Source organism: Acinonyx jubatus, chromosome C1 (assembly GCF_027475565.1).
Source record: "Acinonyx jubatus isolate Ajub_Pintada_27869175 chromosome C1, VMU_Ajub_asm_v1.0, whole genome shotgun sequence".
Classification (NCBI taxonomy): domain Eukaryota; kingdom Metazoa; phylum Chordata; class Mammalia; order Carnivora; family Felidae; genus Acinonyx; species Acinonyx jubatus.
In genome coordinates, this window is record NC_069381.1 from 129,990,070 (window position 1) to 130,009,912 (window position 19,843).

General features: G+C 33.6%; 1 protein-coding gene across 3 annotated transcripts in view; it reads right to left on the reverse strand.

Annotated features, from left to right (window-relative positions):
* Nucleotides 1–19,843, reverse strand: part of LRP1B (LDL receptor related protein 1B) — a 1,862,224-nt gene that overhangs the window by 657,037 nt on the left and 1,185,344 nt on the right. For all 3 annotated transcript variants that reach the window (XM_053214983.1, XM_053214982.1, XM_053214984.1), the window contains exons 19-20: nt 17,703–17,783; nt 16,413–16,580 (exon numbers count right to left, since the gene is read on the reverse strand). In XM_053214983.1, coding sequence (XP_053070958.1) covers nt 16,413–16,580; nt 17,703–17,783 — 249 coding nt within the window. The remainder of the gene's footprint in view (nt 1–16,412; nt 16,581–17,702; nt 17,784–19,843) is intronic.

Here is a 19,843-nt window from a genome sequence, read left to right on the forward strand (position 1 = left end):
TTCTTTAGACAACTTCCTTTAGACTAGTAAGAGGTAAATAGCCAAAAAATAAGTACTTTCTGACTAATAATATCTTTGAAGAATAACATTTAAAATTTTGAAAAAAAAACATACAAAAAACTCTAAATAACAAAGTCTTTAGGACATAAGATTTCACTTCTAGAATTAGAACAGAGACACATAAGAATTTAATGAGGTACTATGCATTCAAGTTCAATTTCTCAATTAATAATTCAACAGTTCCCAGATAACAGTATTCCTCAAAACCTGTTGACTAAAAACATAGGTTAAATTCTCCAGGTAGCTTAAGCAAGAATAAGGAACTATAAATGTTGGCTATATGGATGTTTAACTATTTAACAATTGAATATGACTATAATCAGTAGTATTTTAAATTTTCATTAATATCTAGTATTATGAGATATCATATTAACCAGTATCTCTACATTCTGTTGTAAAATACATTTTAGTAATAATTTTTCTACACTGAAGTTTTAATGTAATACATGTGTATTTCATACAGCTATATTCAGCAATTAATCTACAATAGATCTATAATAGCAATTAATCTATATTATTATGATAAATTTGAAAAAGTTTCAGGTGAATTATCACTTACGTAATAAGATGGTTTGGTCGGAATCATGTGGTTATGAGTTAACATTAAATTCACTTGAGGTCAAAGATAACAATACCATTTATATCACCAAGGCAGTTAGTTTATCTTTTTAGACTACTATGTGTTTATCCAGAAAGTGAAGCCTGCAGGGGTGTTGTGAGGAATAAATTGGGTATCTGTAAATAATTATTTTAACTACAAAATTTAGTTGTTACACCCTGTTATTTTCTATGATATAAAGTCTCTATGTAAAGACTTTCAAAAATTATATGTCAGGTGATACAATAGTATGAAGATGCGCAAAATAGAGTTACCTCTACTTTTTAAGTATTTCTGGAGCAGCAATGTTGAAAAAATGAACAACAATGCGAAAAATATATAAAATGAGCCCCACTGAAGCAGGAATAAAGAAGCACTTTTGGTAGAAAATAGCTGTTCCAAGTAACAGAAAACCTTTAAGACTTCTTTTCAAAAGTAACCACTGCAAAGAACACTCATACTCATCACACCTAACTTACACAGAAGACAGTGAGTTTAGAATGGCTTTGAAGTCCTTTCCAAAATGAGATTTTCTTTTTCTATTTTTCCAGTCATGCAAATCATTCTGACTTTGGGTATCTAGAGTCTTCATGATTAAACAAAATGTTTCCTTGCATACGCACAATAAAGATGGCAGAGTCTCTGCACATTTGGAAGATATATATGGAATGTGATACAGCAAACTCCCACCATACCTAATTTGATATCTGTGGAGTGCACATTTAGCGGTAGGGCTTAACAACTATATTGGTAAAGAATGCTGGGACACATCTCATAAACAAGATATGTGAAGTGTTCGAACTTGAGGTCTTTTTAAAGGTAACTTGAGAATCCTATGTGATTTCAATATTCAAGAAGAGCAAAGGAGACAAATCAAATGGTGTTCCAAGAGCTATTCAGCTCTTTAAGTGATTCTATGGTGAAGAAGCCAGCTTTGATGCAGCAGTGAAACGGCCTTTGGTTCTTTTACTTATGACTTAAACTTACTTGAAACAAAAAACACAAACTTTGGCTCAGCTGAATTTTATAACCTATAGTCTGAACTCAGCCAATAACGTATAAAAGTTGTATTTAAAGTAATTGTCACACAGTGATTCCAAATACTTAATAATGGAAGGTATGGTATATTGATTTTTCTACATTCTGTAAAAAAAGAGTTGGAGACTGGCAGCTCATATAATTACATGTATACATGTATTAATGTATTAATACATTTCATGTATTAATATAGGTACATGCATAATGTCAACATTATATGTATTAACAGCTTCCTACTATGATGAAGTGATGAAGATACACATTTTTATTGTATTTTGCCTTGTGGACCTTTTTCCTTGGTGGAGGTAGGTGGACAGTAGGGCGATTGAAAATTATATTTTCTTTTGATTTTGAATCTACTTGTGAGAACCCGTAAGGGAAATTTTATTTCACTCTTGCTTCAATATTAGCACTAATTTTATTCTCTTGTGCAAATTAGTTTTCCTTCTTTGTAAGTCCTTTTTATGGATATTCATGAAAAATCCTGAAACTCATCACGTTTCTCTCCTTGCAATAGCTACATAGAATTTAGAGCAGAATTTATGAAACATTTTTCATATATGAATTTATTTGGATCAATCTCAACCTCAGATTTATTTACATTGCTAATCCTTTTTCTGCCTTTGAAAAAAAGTCCTTTGTCTTCATAATCTTTCATCTTTCCAGGTTATCATTTAGATTATTTCTGGAAACAATAAGCATGCTAAGTAAATAAAGAAATAGAAAAGTGAAATAGGAAGACATTTTGAGAAGAAATAACATAGTTTACATTTAAAAGTACCTAATTGAGGAAACACTTCATTAGTTTAAATAAAATTAAATAGTATATTACCAAATTCTACACCACATTTCTATTCCTCTTCCCATCTTGTATTTCTTCATGTGCAATATTGCCTTAAAAATGTCAAGAATAATGAATGGAATTCTATATTTAATTAATTATTGTAAAAGTAATGCTTTGATTCTTTTGAACATGTTTCAGATTTGGTTTTAAATATCTACTTCTTTAGAGTCTGGTTAAGCCATTAACTCAATGATGTAATGGGAAATTCTCAAGAAGATTTATGTAAACTGAGAAATGTATATATATTAATGTGATTCAAAAAAGAGACTTGCAAAAGGCAAATTGTTGCTTTGGGAGAAGGGGATATTTGTGATCTAGCGCTATGGGAACTTTACATATAGAATCTCAGCTTTTTAGCTCAATGTCATTTAGAGCTGGAAATAAATTGTGGTCACACAAATCAAAATGTACTCTACGAAAGGGAGAGAGTGTGTTGCTAATTGTCTGAGGTCTTTTGTTTTTTGGTTTTTGTTTTTTTTTCCCATTTCCATTTGCGTTTTCTTTGCTTTGCTTGATATTATTTGGTTTATCTATTTGTACTTCATGAATGAATCCACTCATCTGTTTTCTTATTCTAAATAGACATTTATCTTATAAATCTAAATACAAATGTGATATTTCCCTGAGGCTTTTTTTTCTTCCTAAACTATACATGTCTAAACCTCTATGGGGGAGTATACTATCTACTAAGTGGCACCAGAAACCACCTAATTGTAGTAAGTTTAAAATGATGGTATTACCTGGAGAAGGAGATACAATACATCATTATAAACATTCAAATCTAAAGGTGAAACAATTATCCCCTTAATAATGCTTACACACATGTCACTAATGTATACCTCCCCCTCCTGATCAGATAATTCCCCCCAACCTGGGCTGCCTTCCTGTTTATACTTCATCTATTAATGTCCATAATGTTCTTTAAGACTCAATTAAAAACAAAAGCTATCTAGGATAGGATCTCTTATTCTGGTGTTTGTAGATTCAGGAAATCCATGGATAAGCTTTAGGGATTTATAAAATCTCAGAAATTATACATGATGCTTTATGTTGTTATGCATCTTTTCCCCTGTGGAAGGGATTCAGAGCTTTTCTTGACTCATGGCAAACTCCAAGGGGAATGCTAAGACCAATTACACACTTTCCTGTTTTTAATTTTAATTCCCATTCTATATACCTTGCATGTAAATAGTAGTTTATATAGCATTTGATTGTGCTTATGCTTCAAATTAATCATATTAGAATGAATTAAAACCCATTGAAAAAAGGATCACTCATCTGTTCTTTTTGATTTTGATTAAAAATAAACAAAACTGCCTTGAGAGCACCTCATTTCACAGAAACAAAAACCACAATAAGTATGTCTGAAGTTATACAGATAAGCAGCAGAGATGAGATTTGAACCCACATAAATAAACTTTAGAGGCTGCTTTCTTTACCACTGTACCATTACTACTTTCTTACAAGTCCTTTCTCTTGTAGAGCTTAAGAATAGGGAAAAAAAGAAATAATTAGCCCATACAATAATTATGAAGTGCCTATAAATTCATTTACTTTTTGTTGTTTTTTTAATTTTTTTAATGTTTATTTTTGAGAGAGAGAGAGAGAGACCGAGTGCAAGCGAGGGAGGGGCGGAGAGAAAGGGAGACACAAAATCCAAAGCAGGATACAGGCTCCCAGCTGTCAGCACAGAGCCCGACACAGGGCTCGAACTCACGAACCGCAAGATCATGACCTGAGCCGAAGCCCGACGCTCAACCGACTGAGATCCCCAGGCACCCCTACTTTTTTTTTAAATACTGTTGTTCAGCCTATTTCTTCTCTAATAAAATATACTATTTATTTTATTCTGTTGTGAGATCATGGCAAAATTTCATATTTTATGAAAATATCAATAAATTACAAGTCCAATGATGTACTCTAGCCTTCTTGGAATTGTTTCTTCAATTGGTTGCCAATCAGGAAAGAAGAAAGATGCAAGGAATCAAAAACTTTGAGCATTGTTACCCACAATCACACATCTTAGTGGCAGAGATCTACCAAATTGGTTTCATAATTTTTTAAATGAGAATACTGGCCTCAATCACTCCTTCATTTGCTCTTTCAACACAAGTATTGCAAATTACCAGGTATTTTTCCAAGTACTAGGATAGAACAGTCCATAAGAGAGAGACTTTACTGTTCTCACAGAGCTAACATGAGGGAAGAGGAGCATAGGCACTTAATTAATAGTTATACAAATGCATAAATTAGATTAGGTAGGTAGTAGTTATACAAATGCATAAATTAGATTAGGTAGTAGTTGTGAAGAAAATGGATCAAAGTAATGCTATAGAGGAAGGGGGTGAGGCACATCAAGTTGGTTCCAACCAGTCACAAAGTTTCCAAGAAGTACATTCTTGCTGTGTGCCCAGGAAAAGTAAGAGGTGAAAATATATAGTAAATATCTTTGATGACTGCTGTAAAGAGTGACTTGGGTATAAGGAACGTCTTGACAAGGGTGATTAGGGAAGTCTCTCTGAAAAGGTGATATTTCAGAAGAGACCAAAATGAAGGGGAAGAGCTAGCCATGCAAGTTTGAGTAAAGAGGATAGTTAGAGGAAATAACAAATGCAAAGATTACAAAGCAGGAAACAATGTTTGTTTTTACAGAAAGAGAAGGAAGTGAAAAAGGGTGGCTAAAATGAGCAGGGGCTAGATGTTGCACGGCTTTATCAACATCCATGGCAAGATCAGTTCAATATGTAGCTATCTTCTGGAGATTATACAACAGAGGAATGGTGATGATGTAATGTAATCTACACTATTAAAATCTTTCACTGGTTGCTGTGTGGAAAGCAAAAAAAAAAAAAAAAAAAAAAAAAGAGAGAGAGAGAGAGAGAGATATGAGGCTTATGTGGAAAAAGGGAAACCAGATAAGTGGCTCTTGGAGTTCAGGTGGCCAAATGGAAGATATTGTTGCTGCCTTGGAAAGATCATAAAAGAATGGGTATATAAGGAAGCAGGCAACATAGGCAGTTACAAAGCAATGTACTAAGTGCTATAGGAGAGAACACCATGAGAGCATGCAGAGGATAAAACTAACTTGGACTTGGGGACTTCAGATGAAGAATTCTTATGACAGAGGAAAAGAAAAGAGTTCTGTTCATGATTAAGAGACAGGCAGGGGCAGGGGGAGAAGTAGAATGGGATATTCTGAACAAAGTCAGCATCATTCCTAAAATTCTGTAGTCTTTCATGGAGGAGGGGAGAAACAGAAAACTAGACAGGTGGGCAAGGTCTAGACTTTGAATGGCCCTGTATGCTTTGCTGAATGGCTTGGATTTAAGCCTGAAGGCTACTGGGAATTACAGAAAGACCTCCAGCTAGATCCTGATATGCTCAGATACACATTATTATTTATAGATCACTTGGGGAAGCATTTAGACAATAAATAGAAAAAGAAAAAAATCTAAGATTCTTTAAATTTACAAGGGTGTGTGTGTGTGTGTGTGTGTGTGTGTGTATATGATACGATTACATATATAATACAATATATAATTTCGTTAGCTCAAAGTTTATACTAAAGTCAAGTAGATTATTACACATATATATACATACACAGTTTTATTTTCTTTCCTTTTCCAGGTCTCATCCAATTCCCTGACATAGATAAAAATACCCCAGACTTATTTTTTAATGTCTGTTATGATTGGGCATGTGTTGATATTTAGAAATGGTGTTCTGTGCCAAAAAAAAAAAAACACAGAAAAAAAATTGTGGAGTTTTATTTCCCCCTAACCTTGCCAATGAAATTTGCTTCTGTTAACAGTTGTTGATTTTCCCCTGGATGGAGAGCTGCATATCTCTGAGGAGCCTGTGATAGCCATTCCAACCTGAGTTCCAGGCCTGTGTGGTTCCCCAGAGCCCTAGCTGCTTAAGCTTCAGGGCTTGGCACACAATCTATCTTTGTAATATGGCTTGTCCCAGTGGAGTGTTAAAATGATGACTATGTTTGTATGTATATGCTCATGCTGTTTTACTGTTATGTTTTCATGTTGCTGATGCTGGTTATATTTTTAACTAATGCAATTTTATTGTATTTTTGCCCCGAAGCTATTTAAACCAAGCATACAATTTGGGGAATCTAATAAATAAATAAATGCAGAGCCCTGAAGGAAATGTGGCAACTGACAGTGGAATTTATCCCGATATTTAAATGAATTCACTGTGACTAAATACTTGGAGTTAGAAGACTAGCAACTGTAGAGAGACAGAAAGGAATTTTTTTCATCCTAAAGTTAAAAAGACATGAAAAACAGGGCTGAAAAAATATACTGTTTTTTTTAAAGAAATGTTAAAGCCCCCTGAGAAAATAGCTAATAATGGTGTTGCAAATATAATGAATTATTTAAATTGTGAGACCAATCTAGGGAGGAAAAAAAAAACTTTTTATTGTTTTAATGGAGTTTATACATTAACTTGTCATTCATTGTAAAACGCTTTGAAAAGTAAAAAGCACTATGTGTTGCATGTGCACATAGCTTCCTGTATTACCTACAATCACCATGTGTCAGTCCCTGCTCAGTTCCTAGCTTGAATAACTGTGTATTAATAATTCCTTTACCTAAGGCAGCTGTTTGCTGAAGGTTCCTAGATAGTCTTCACTTGCCCTGAAACTACTGAGAATTGGTTTGGCAGCATGCCAACAGTTTCATTTCACTTTCCAACAGGGTGTGGACCTAACCTTGGCCCACTTCTGCCTCAGGAGACCCTTAACATCCCATTAGTAGGTTAGGATGTCCTTGGTTTCTATAGACCCTTAGGGGAGGGTTGCTTATTAAAACCTACCTTCTAGCCTATCTGGAACCTGTGTTGGGGTTGGTGGGATACACTGTTCTGATCTTCTCCATGTTATGTGAGATGGATTCCCTAGGGGCTACTGCCTGCCAGATAGCACTGTAATTTCTGCTGTGAACAAATAATGAAGTCAAGCCCAGGGCTTCCTTCTTCAATTTGTCCTCATCCTATTGGACCTTGATGATGGCCTCCATGTTATCTAGATTACAGATGCTATATCATTTGGTTATTAATCTGACCACCCCTCTCTTCCTCCCACCTCAGCACACTTCCAGGGCATGGTTTTTGTGTTTTACTTTCAATCCTAACAAACTGTTTCTACCCCTGTATGTGGCTTCCACTGGAGACTGTCCTGATAAGAAGTTGGATGGGACTATGAAAACCATTTATTGGTACCTGGGATTTAATGGAAATTTTAATAATAAAGAAGAGACCATATTCCAAATCTTTAATGTTTACTCTTTGGGTCAGTGAGAAAAGCTGAAGAAAAGGAAATGGAAGAGAATGTGTGGACACCTAAGCACAAATTCAATTATGTAATATTAAAATGATTTTGGTGTTAAAAATACATAGATATATAGACACAAAACAAATGTTGAAGCAAAATTGCAATGCAGTTATACTAAATATCCCCCAGTAAGTTAAAGTACAGAAGTTAAATCTATGTAAAACAAGTAAAACCTTGTTTTTAGTTCATTAAAATTAAGTTTTGATATTTGAAACTCCACCATGAGCATTCTATTTAGAATTTAATATATTATGAGAATTATACATGTCTACAGCATCTAAATATTACTGTACACAATGTATCAATCTGTTGAATTGGCTATCTAATTGAGAAGTCTGTTTTTCCACATACTGTTCAAATTAGCCAATCACCTTAATAGATATGTTAGATACTATTAACTAAAACAGGTTGCAATATAGATATTTTACATTTGGAATTTACTTCTTAGCTTAGCAATAAGCTTAGTTCACAACAGGTGTCAAATATTTACTGGGCACAAATATAAAAAGATTACATTATTTGATTTGATATTTTAAAATAATGCAGAACACTCTGATAAGAAAGTATGTGTATGAACATACACATATAAGGTGTATGTTTGAGGAAGAGCCTGAGAATATTACTTAGAAATTTTTAATGGCTTTTCTTTCTTTCGCCTTTTTTCCTCCCCATTATCTTTTGCCTTTGTCTAAGATTGATTCTATGAAACATGCACATAAAGGATTGAGATTGTAGCTCCTTTACTGTATATTTTTTAAATGAGGGGTCAGCAAGCTATGACCTGCAGACCAATTCTAGTCCACTACTGGTTTTTGTAAATAAAGTTTTATTGGAACACAGACAGAATCATTTGTAGACATATACTCTTATGGCTTCTTTTGTGCCTAAACAATGGAGCTGGGTAGTTGTAATGGGAAAAATCTAAAATATTTACTATCTGACGTTTTACAGAAAATATTTTCCAACTCCTATTGTAAAGTGCTATAAATTATGGTTATGATTCACAGAACATCTCATTTAAGTGCATACATATCGACAATAACAAAATGCTGTGTTGGAAGATTATGAAACCGGTGACTACTCTGTGCCAGGAATAGCCTATTCTAACTGGGAAGGTCATGGTAGTTTAAATGGATGCTCTTATGCACCAAAATTATTTGTGGAAAGGTTTTAGATTCAAATAATGCCAATTAATTTTCTTTGGGAAATCAAGATGTACATGAATACCAACTCAAAAACAAATTCTCGGGGCGCCTGGGTGGCGCAGTCGGTTAAGCGTCCGACTTCAGCCAGGTCACGATCTCGCGGTCCGTGAGTTCGATCCCCGCGTCAGGCTCTGGGCTGATGGCTCAGAGCCTGGAGCCTGTTTCCGATTCTGTGTCTCCCTCTCTCTCTGCCCCTCCCCTGTTCATGCTCTGTCTCTCTCTGTCCCAAAATTAAATAAACGTTGAAAAAAAAAAAAAAACAAATTCTCCAACAAAAAGTGAATAAATCTACTCATCACATTGCAGGAATATAATATCTAAGTGCAAATTCAATTGATAGTTCCCTTAAATAAAGGAATAAAGGCTGACAGTTTAAATAGGTTCTGAAAGAAGCTAACTAACAACTATTTCTACAGGAAAAAAAAAAAAAAAACAAGTTCTATCCTATTGCTTATTTCTTTACTTTCACAAAAGAATGGCAACACTCAATTACTGAGAGGTGAATTAATTACATTGTATATTATCCATGTCCTTTGTTTCTTTTCTGTTTTCTTTTTTCTATTTTCTGCTGAATGCCTGAAGTCCTACCATTTCACTGATCATTAACCACAACCCAAGAATAAGGGAGCAGAATTTAGACTATGGAAATTAATTCACTTTTGCCCTTATTTTTTGGCTCTATTAAAGGAGGAAGAAACAAGCTGAGGTTCTTCATTAAAATTAAGTCTTTTCATTATATATTGACTTTTGTTATTAATTGTATCTTTTAAAAAACAAGAGATATTACTGTATTTGGTGTCAAAATACATAATTACTATCTTAATACAAGAGCTAAATTTATCTAAGAAGAAGTGTGGATCTATTATTAATTTCTGTATAGTTAAATAAAGATAATTGACTTCTTTCTTCCTACTTTATGAACCATTTTTTAAATATTTTATTTTTAAAATTATATTTATCTAATTCTTTTTAATTGTCCTGATAATCACATTGCCAGAAACATTACGCATCCTCAAAACAGGCCTTGTTATTAGTTGATTCAAAAACCTTGGGTCTTCTTTGCTATTGATGTAAAAGTTGTTTATAGTATTGAGGTTACATTGACCTTTAAAGAGCTATTTTGTCCCAGAAAACAAAAAGAGTTTCCTATGGATAAAATCCATTAATAATTAACATTAGTTTGATATCTCAGTATTAACATTTCCCAAGGAAAATAAATAAATCTGTGAGTGAATAAAATTATCCAATTTGTATCTCATTGCAAGTAGATATTATACCTCTCTAAAAGTAGATAAACTTCAAATCTGCATTTAATTGTATTTTTCAGAAAACCATCTGTATTTTCATTAAAGAAGAATAATTAAAAACCATTAGAAGAAAGGATTATATGATTTTTCTGAGTACACAATTTGCTAATTTCCTCAAATTCAAAGACAATATTTGATTGTCAAGAAAATTCAGTGATTGAGAAATAATAGCATTTTTATTGCTTCAGTAAAAATTAATTGAAAATATCTTCAGAATATCTTTATAAGAGAAAAACAGATGATTGAGTCTGATTGTGTATAGTATTTATTATTATCTTTTTTTTTTAATGTTTATTTATTTACTTTGAGAGAGGGAGAGAGCGAGCAAGCTAGCACAAGCGAGGAAGGGGAAGAGAGGGAGAGAGAGAAGCCCAAGCAGTCTCCACACTATTGGCACAGAGCCTGACACAGGGCTAGATCTCACAAACTGTGAAATCATGACTTGAGCCAAAATCACGGGTTGGTTGTTTAACAAACTGAGGCATCCTGGTACCTTGTTTTCTATGTGGTTAGGAAACTGTGCTGCTAAAAACATGATGATGGGTTCAGCTGATATGGATAATACATGGACTGGAATTCAGGAAATATTGGTTTTAATTTCCATTCTCTCAATGCTTAAATATGTAACCCAAATCTTCAGTCACAAGTCAAGTTTTCATACCGGCACTGATTGGAGTGTATTCAATGTCCCTAGGGAGGATGCTATCCCTTTTTGGTTGGCTGTACCGTCTGACCTTTCTGAATTTTCCACAAAGAATTCAGCATAATCACTTGAATCCAAAACCTCTTCTAGAAATGTCTTTATGGAACAAAGTTCTCAGTCTCAAATCTCTAACACAGAACATTATCAGCTCCTTCCAGGAAGCAGCATGTTTTTGTTACTGTTACATACACAGAAGAATAATTTTATGGAGATGAGCCCTTTTCCTCATCTGCACTATAAAATAACTGAGCTAAATGATCTTTTCATTTTCTTTCAGTTTAAAATATTTTTTTAAATCTATGAGGTAAAATTTTTATGGCAGACTAACATATTCTTTGGGCAACTGAAGACATTGCCTTTGTGGGAAAGTCCACAGCTATTCTAATGACAAAGCTTTAGAATCCAGTTTATCAAGATGAATTGTGGAAGTGAAAGGAGAACAGAAGCAAACAAACAAAAGAGGCAGATTTACTGAGCTTATTTAATATAATGGTCCACGTTCCTTCTAGTGTCCTTTGGAATATTTCATTATAATGACCTGTAACAAGTAGAAAGTTCTTTCTTTTCCCTTAAAGTTAAAAAATGAGAATGCACTTGAGAAAAATATTGTAATTATTGGGAGATCATATAAATGTTAATGCATTAAGAGTTAGAAAAAAGGGCAGGGGTAGGTTATACTGCACACCTGCAGAAGCAGGGAGCTGGATGGAAGAACAGAAAACAGAAATCTTTATTTGAAACTCCAGCTGTGTAATCCTAGGCAAACATCTTAACCTATCGAGTAATCTTTATTGTGAGGATTAAATGGAATAACAAATGTAAAGTGCCTGGCAATTAGTGTTAATATATACTAATATATATACTAATATATATATATATATATATATACACTAAATATACTATATATATACACTATATATATATAGTGTTAATATATACTAACTCCTCCCCCTGCCCCTACTAAATTATTACTAATGGAATCTCTTCACTGGCATTTACTATCAAATAATAGATACCACAAACAAACAAACAAACAGACTAACTCTTCCTATCTTTCTGGAATTTACTCTGTTTTGGACAGAAAATAAAAATAAATAAACTATAATAAAAGATAAGGGAGATGTCCTATTTTATTAAGTCATGGGTTGAAAATGCCAGTATTTTTTTGATAAATGAAAATGACTTTATTAAGGAGATGTACATGAATAGATCAGCACAGCTAGTCTATCTTGTGCATCATTGTAAACATAAACTCCAGGATCTGGGAGTAAGTCAAAGGAACAGAAAAAGTTATTAGATATATAATATAAAACAAATAAGGGTTGGATTCTGAGAGTATAATCAAATTTTGTAGTGAAGAAATAAACTCTTTCACTCAATAATAATTTATTTAGCATTCATTGTGTATCAAATACTGTACTTGACTATGTAATTACAAAGATAAAATGAAATTTTCCTAGCTTCCTTCTTATATCTGTGAACAGGGAAGTAGTAGGTAAAATGAATGAATGAATGAATGAATGAATGAATGAATGAATAAATGAATACAAATCCCAAAAGAAATGTGAAAGTTCCCAAAGAAGAAGGAAAGTTAAACAGTTAAAACAGAAGAATATGACCATTTGTAGAAATAATATTAATAACGTCATGCATTTAATTCCGTAATGGATTTGAGAACTTGTTAAAGATTATTCATAATAAATCAAAACTGAAGGTCAATGCATGCTTAATTTTAAATTTGCATTTCATTTGTATTTGTGATGTAAATAAGAGATCACATATGTTCTATAGTCACCCAGCCTATTCACTTAGTACAGCTGGCTGTAAATGCTCCCTTTTTTAGACAGCCACACAGAAAGTTAAAGGACAATCACCATAAATTAGGGTCAAATGATTTCTTTACTTTGCAAAATTGAGACAAAATCAATTCTAGAGAAACCTATTCCATTATCCATCAAATCCATGCTGAAATTATTCGGTATAAATTTTTACAACAATTTATGAATGGAAATTGACCTGATGAATAGCTGTCTAAAGATACCCCCCAAAAAATGCATATGTTTACTTTAGAAATGCTTTATTCCTTGGGGGAAATATGGTTGTGACTATTCCCCTTAAGAGTAGAAGAATGAAAGCATACATGATTCAAATGAATTAAACTGTCAACAATGAGATAAGATTAATTGTATACATTTGGTATTTTATAGATGCATTTGTCCAGAATCTGTCTGTCTCTCTCTCTTCCTCTGTTTTTTTTTTACATTATATCCAGAGAGCTAAACACTTGTAAGAAAAGACCAAAGTCTCATTTTAACTTTATTCTTGATGTTTTTACAGGTAAAAACATTTCTTTACAAAACCTTTTGATACTTATTAAATGGCCAGACCTAAGGCTCTAGAGGGTGTTCCCTTCTACCAAATTCTTCCACTTGAAAAACAAACTATTCCTCCACTTGGAAAAAAAACTATACACCCAGTAGCTTCACTAATGGTTCACTATAGAAATATGTACCAACCAAAGCTGTCACAACCAAAAACAAATCAGAGCTAAATTAATGATAAACAGGCAATGAGACAAAGGAAGGAAATCAGTCTGCTATGGATTGTCTTTCTATTCCACTCTTGCTCGTAGACCCTGTGTGTGTGTGTGTGTGTGTGTGTGTGTGTGTGTGTGTGTGTGTGTACAGTGCTTTTCAAAGATATTGCACATTGTGTGCCTAGTATGTGAGCTTGGAAGTGAGAGGAAAGACCATCACAACATGAGGGGGAAGGAGAGAAGTATAATCTAGAAAGGGATTAGCAATTAATACTTTCCCCATATATTAATCATACTAATGATGAAAAAAATGATCATCACTATAGAAATTCCTCAGAGAGAATATGCATTGAACATAAATGCAGAAATTTTCTAAATATGGGGGTTATATATGGAATGTTCCATTTCCTGGTTTCTTCTGCTTCTTTACAATTAAAAGTGAATTCAAGAGTGTTTTTGCCCTTTTGAAATCCATTTAAGTTGAGAGAAACTACACCATATGCTCTTTTAACCCAGGCAATGTACAGCAAAGTGCTGAGCAATTATACGGTGGATTTGATCAGTTTTGACAGCCAGTCTTGAAACTCAAGCCAGAATCCCCTGCTCTTTCTTCCACAGCAGGTTTTGAGACTAAATTATATGACTAATTGCATCAAATTTCTACTTTACCTTGGCAATGGTCTCACAAAACCTGCATGTGCAAAATGACTTTCCTGATCAGCTTTAACAATTCTATGTGCCATGATTATTTTACAACTTCTGTATCAGAATATATAAAATAATGATGGATAAAAATATGTAAATGTCCTCTGAAATACTCTGTCTTATAGCAAAGTCATCCTAGACTGTTCCCTTCCTTCAGTTCCTGCAACTTGTATTCACCAAGTGGAATATTTGATTAGGGAATTTATAATCTGATAAATATAAATTAGTTCAGGATGTTCTTCTCATTCTGTGTTTGAAACATGTCCAAGAATCATGTAGATTCTCTGGATCATTTCCTTAGTGTATTACCATAATCATATAAGAAATGCATGATGTTCACATTGACAGTATATTCTTTAGAGTAACATATAAGTGAAAGTGAGGTGCTCTAGAAGTGAAGGTCATTAACATTCAATAGTCACCGATTCTATTATACTCCAAACCTGAGAAACTACCTAGTGAGGCTACAAAGGGTTGTGTATCACTTACTCTGGATACTCATGAAGCTAAAGCAATCTCTCAAAAACTTCTTAATGTGCAATAATTATTTTAATTTAGGGACAAATAAACATAGAAAAGAGGGATAGGATCTCACTTCTGAGATGAAAGTTAATTAACTTTGGGGAAATTTATCTTTCACAGCATATTGGGGGCAGTGCCAGCAGGCCACAGATGTACACCTCATGAGGAGCCTATAAAGACATCTGTGAGGTGGGGGGAAATGCAGTTTATATTCATAGTGTAACTTAGTAATGACATACCAACCACACCCCAGATGAATGCTTCCAATATAGAAAGAAAAAAGGGAAAAAAAGTATTTTTTTACAGCATTTGTTTCCATGCAAGGTTGTTGATGAAAAAAAGCTCTAGTTCATATGTATTAGTGGACCAACTGAAATAAGAGAGAAACTGACAAAAGAATGAGATATAGATAAAGAAAGGGGTGGGGGAGAGAGAGAATGAGAAAGGGAATGAGAAAGCAAAAGGGAAAGAGGAGAGGGAGGGAGGGACACAGACAGGAAATAAACAAAAAAGACAAAAGGAATCACATCAGAGGAAAAAAACTATAGAAATTTTCTAAGTTATTAAATGTTGCAGAAGACAAATATATGCCCTTGAAAACACTTTGAAAATGATTCCTTTCTTATTATCATTCAATATATGCCTCCCACTCCAATACCCAACTCATTAAATAGATCACTTTATTCTCTGTTTGCCTGCTAGATTTTAAATGCTGACTGGGGACCACATTTCTTTATCCTTTTATCCATCTTTTTCTACAAGCACAGTGACTGGAACATAGAAAGTCTTCAATAAATATCAGTAGAATAAATGAATGAGTGAATGACAAATTCTTCCAAATTCTTAAGCAGAAAGAAAACTTATACTTAAAAAAAAATGTTACTGATTGTATGAATGTTTGGCAGCCTAATGATTTTTTCCTATGATATTTCCAACATGATTTCTAATTTGTTAACATGCCCTATGGATGATCAAATTTTGCAAACTAACGCATGCAAATGACAGGGTATAGCTGCCCATGGATATGCTGCGACCCGTTGTCACAGTTTCCTTCTTGCAGCTTGCATTCTAGGAGTTATTCAGTTGGAATGAATCAACAATCAATAGGAGGTTATTTCAAGCCTTAAGGAAACAAATTTGCTGTTCAAATAAAATAAAAATTATGCCTTTCTTGTTTCTTTGTTTAGTTTGCTTGTTTGTTTTCCTTGGGGATGGGTTTGGGTTTTGGCAATTTAGAAGTTGGAGAGGATTAAAGTCGTAGTAACTAAAGCATCTAATGAAAGTAGGAAGGAAAACCACAGAAGGTATCGGAGTATAAGGAGGTATTAAAATGAGAAACCAGAGAAATAAAAGAGTGAAAGTGATCTGTAAATTATTTTACACTGCTCCAAATATATATGTTTTTAACTGCTGAGTAAAATATAATATCCATTGTGAAATATTCAAATATATATATATATATATATATATATATATATATATATTTGGATATATATATATATTTATCAATTTAAAATGATAGTTCATAGAGTCACAAAATTACTGACCTTCTCTGGTACAATTGGTTTGGGCTTCATCACTGAAGTCTCCACAGTCATTGTCACCATCACAGGCCCAGTGGCCTGGGATACATCTGCCATTGGAACACCTGAACTGATTATCAAGGCAAGAGTGAACACAGCCAACTTCATCACTGCCGTCCCCACAGTCATCATCTGGAAAGAAGCACCAACATCAAGGGAGTGAAAACTGACCCAGGAAGAAAATTTTTCTTCCAAAATCTCTAATGTTTCTTTTTGTATATAGAGCATTCTTTTGTTTTTGATAAAGGAATCAATGATCAACTTTCCCATGGACAGTGGGGGAACTATTTTCATTTTGACATTGCTTCCCTTGTGCTTTCACATCAACTACTAACCAAAGAGGAAAAAAGAAATCCTTGACTTGGATTTTAAAATTTAATTTCCATTTCACTCAGAAATGACTAACCATTGAGAACAAATCTATGAGACATGAAATAATTATAAAATGAGAGGACAAGGATGAGTGCAGGAATTTCATGAAATGATACAGCTGGTGATATAATTATTGTGGAAAACTGTTCAGACCCACAATCTCTCTACACCCCACAGTGTATAACCGTATCTTTAATTCAGACCTTTCTTCTCCATTCTCCAACATGAAGAGTGACTACGTACTCCCCTTCCCCTACTAACTGATAAGTGTGTATTTATACTGGGAAATTGTCACTATCATTAGCAATGATTTATATTCTTTATTAACAACCATTGCAGGAGGGAGGTGAGAGAAATGTGAAGTGGAAATAGATTAAATTGAAATCAGTGGCTGAGAATGTATGATTTATACATAATTCATTTACCTGTGTTTGGTATAATTCAGCATAGGGATACAATTGAGTATAAGAAAAAAAAAAACATCATTTGTACATAAATAGCAAGGTGGCAGAAATGAGGCCATTTGGATAATTCCATAATAATTTATAAACTCCTCTGTCCTGAGAGTACAGAGCACTTTACATAAATGCTTTGGGGAACTCAAATTGTCCAGGTCATTTCCTCAATTATCCCCTTTACTTCACATCTGTCGAATTAGACGATGTCCAGCATAATGTCTGAACACAAATCTCTTCATTGCCCCATGGGACAGATGTTGACCTCCATTACTCTTAATGCTAATCCCCGCTGAAGTGCCAGGTGCCCTCTTACCACTTGTCTTAGGCATTTTGTTGGCTCTGCAAGCTTCTCTTATGAACTATGTCTCACCAACAGTCAGGCCCCCAATTAAATCAGTGCAATACAGTGAACAGTAGTACTTGCCAGAGTCGCAGTGCCATTTGCTGCTAATGCATCTTCCACTTTTGCATATAAATTGAGTTAGTGGCTCACAAGTTGGAAATTCTAGGAAAGGTATAAAAACATTCAATAGGTAAGATGTTACTGACTATGCTTGGCTGAAATTGTATCTCATTTGCTAATGGGACCAGAACTCCACCCCTGTCTTCGACAAAAGGCACAGAGGAAGCAGTATACAAATATAGTGACATAAACTTCTTGAGGACATAGGACACCCAAACTTTTAATATTTTTTAAATGAATACTGTACAGGGACTGAAAGGCAAGGAGAATCATTTGGTGAAAGACCGTGTGTATTCATTATACGCAAAGTAATGCGTGTATACTTTAAACAGAAAGGCCTTTTCTGAATACAGAGAACCAAGTAGGAAAGTAAGATCTAAGTTTGCCTTTTAGAGATGTCAACATCAAAAAGTGAAAGTAAAAACAAACAAACAAAACATCTCAATAAAATCAGTTCATGGATATCATACAGTTATAAATGTTTCGAGGAGTGAATTCTAAGGTAAAAAAAAAACAAAAAACAAAAAAACAAAACCCAAAACACAAAACACAAGAATTCTCTGAAAATCGACAACAGTAAAGAATTAGAATTCAAAATGAAATTTTACTCTATTAAATCCAAAGACCTCCTTTCCTAACCCCTAAATATCTATAACAACAAAAAATTTAAACATAGACAAACATAGAATTAGCATAGAAAAAGATTCTAAAAAGAGGTAACTTGCTAATTCAAAGGAGTAGTCAATTCAGCAGTGTCATAAAATGATCAGATAATCTAGACTGATTGGAAAAAGAAAAGAAAATAATCTAGACTGATTGGAAAAAGAAAAGAAAAGGCAAAAGGTAGTAGTAATCAAAGAATACAATTGCCAGGAAAAAGACTTTCATTTATGGTGAAAGCAATTCACATAGTTTACATAATGTGCTTAATACCAGGTATTTTAGCTCTCAGCACAATATTCATGGATTTATAAAACCATCACCCACAAGAGCTCATTTAACAGACATCAAAAAATAGAAAAAGAAGAACAAAAAAACCTCCATCAGTTCACTGATACAAAGAAATTGACACATGGAGGTGGATCTGTGCCCCACATTCTTTTGTATTGTTCTTTTGACAGCTGGAGACAAAGCCATTTTGTAGCAAATGGCTGCTCTTCTCCTTAAAACAAGTGGCTTACAATCATAGTCTATATTTGGTGGGAGGGAGACCATAAATATTTTCAACTTGTACTCTGCAGGCTCTGTCTCAAGGCTACCAAGATGGCTGAGCAGGCTAGTGTTTGGCTGTCCAAACTTCTTCAGCCAAATTATTAACCTCTTATTTAACTACACAAATATTTATCTATAGTTTTTTTTGGAGTTTTGAATACTATTTAGAGGAAAATATATGAATAATAACAATATCTTTCCTAGCTTAAAACAAAACACTGACTATATGCAATCATTTTAGCCGTAAGAAAATAAACTCTGAAAAGTTACGCTTGCCTAAAACTGGCCATTATTTCCTTAATAAAAAAACAGGACTTTAGAGTTCACTTCATCAAACTCTCCCTCCATTCTTTATTCCATCACCAATTTCCTATATTATTTTCATTTACTATCCATGAATGTACTTAAGCTGCTTTTACTATACCTATGTTTTTAGTATATAGATGTATTCAACTTGAAGTTTAAGTATTTCTCCTAAATTGTTTCATTATGTATGGCAGACTTCCTTGTATTTATTAGAAATGTGTCTTTAAATACTTCCACAGTTTTAGCATTTTGTTTCCATACTAGTCACTACTGCATAATTTTACAATGTTGGAGATTTCAATCATTTAAAGTTTTTTTATCTTTAAATTCTATAACACTATCATTTTTTATTGTTTCAAGTTTTTATTTAAATTCTAGTTAACATACAGTGTAATATTGGTTTCAAGAGTAGAATTTAGTGATTCATCACTTACATATAACACCCAGGGCTCATTACAGCAAGTGCTCTCCTTATTATCCATCACCCATTTAACCCATCCCTTGCCCACCTCCCCCAAGGACCCTCAGTTTGTTATCTATGGTTAAGAGTCTCTTATGGTTTGCCTCCCTTTTTCTTTTTTGTC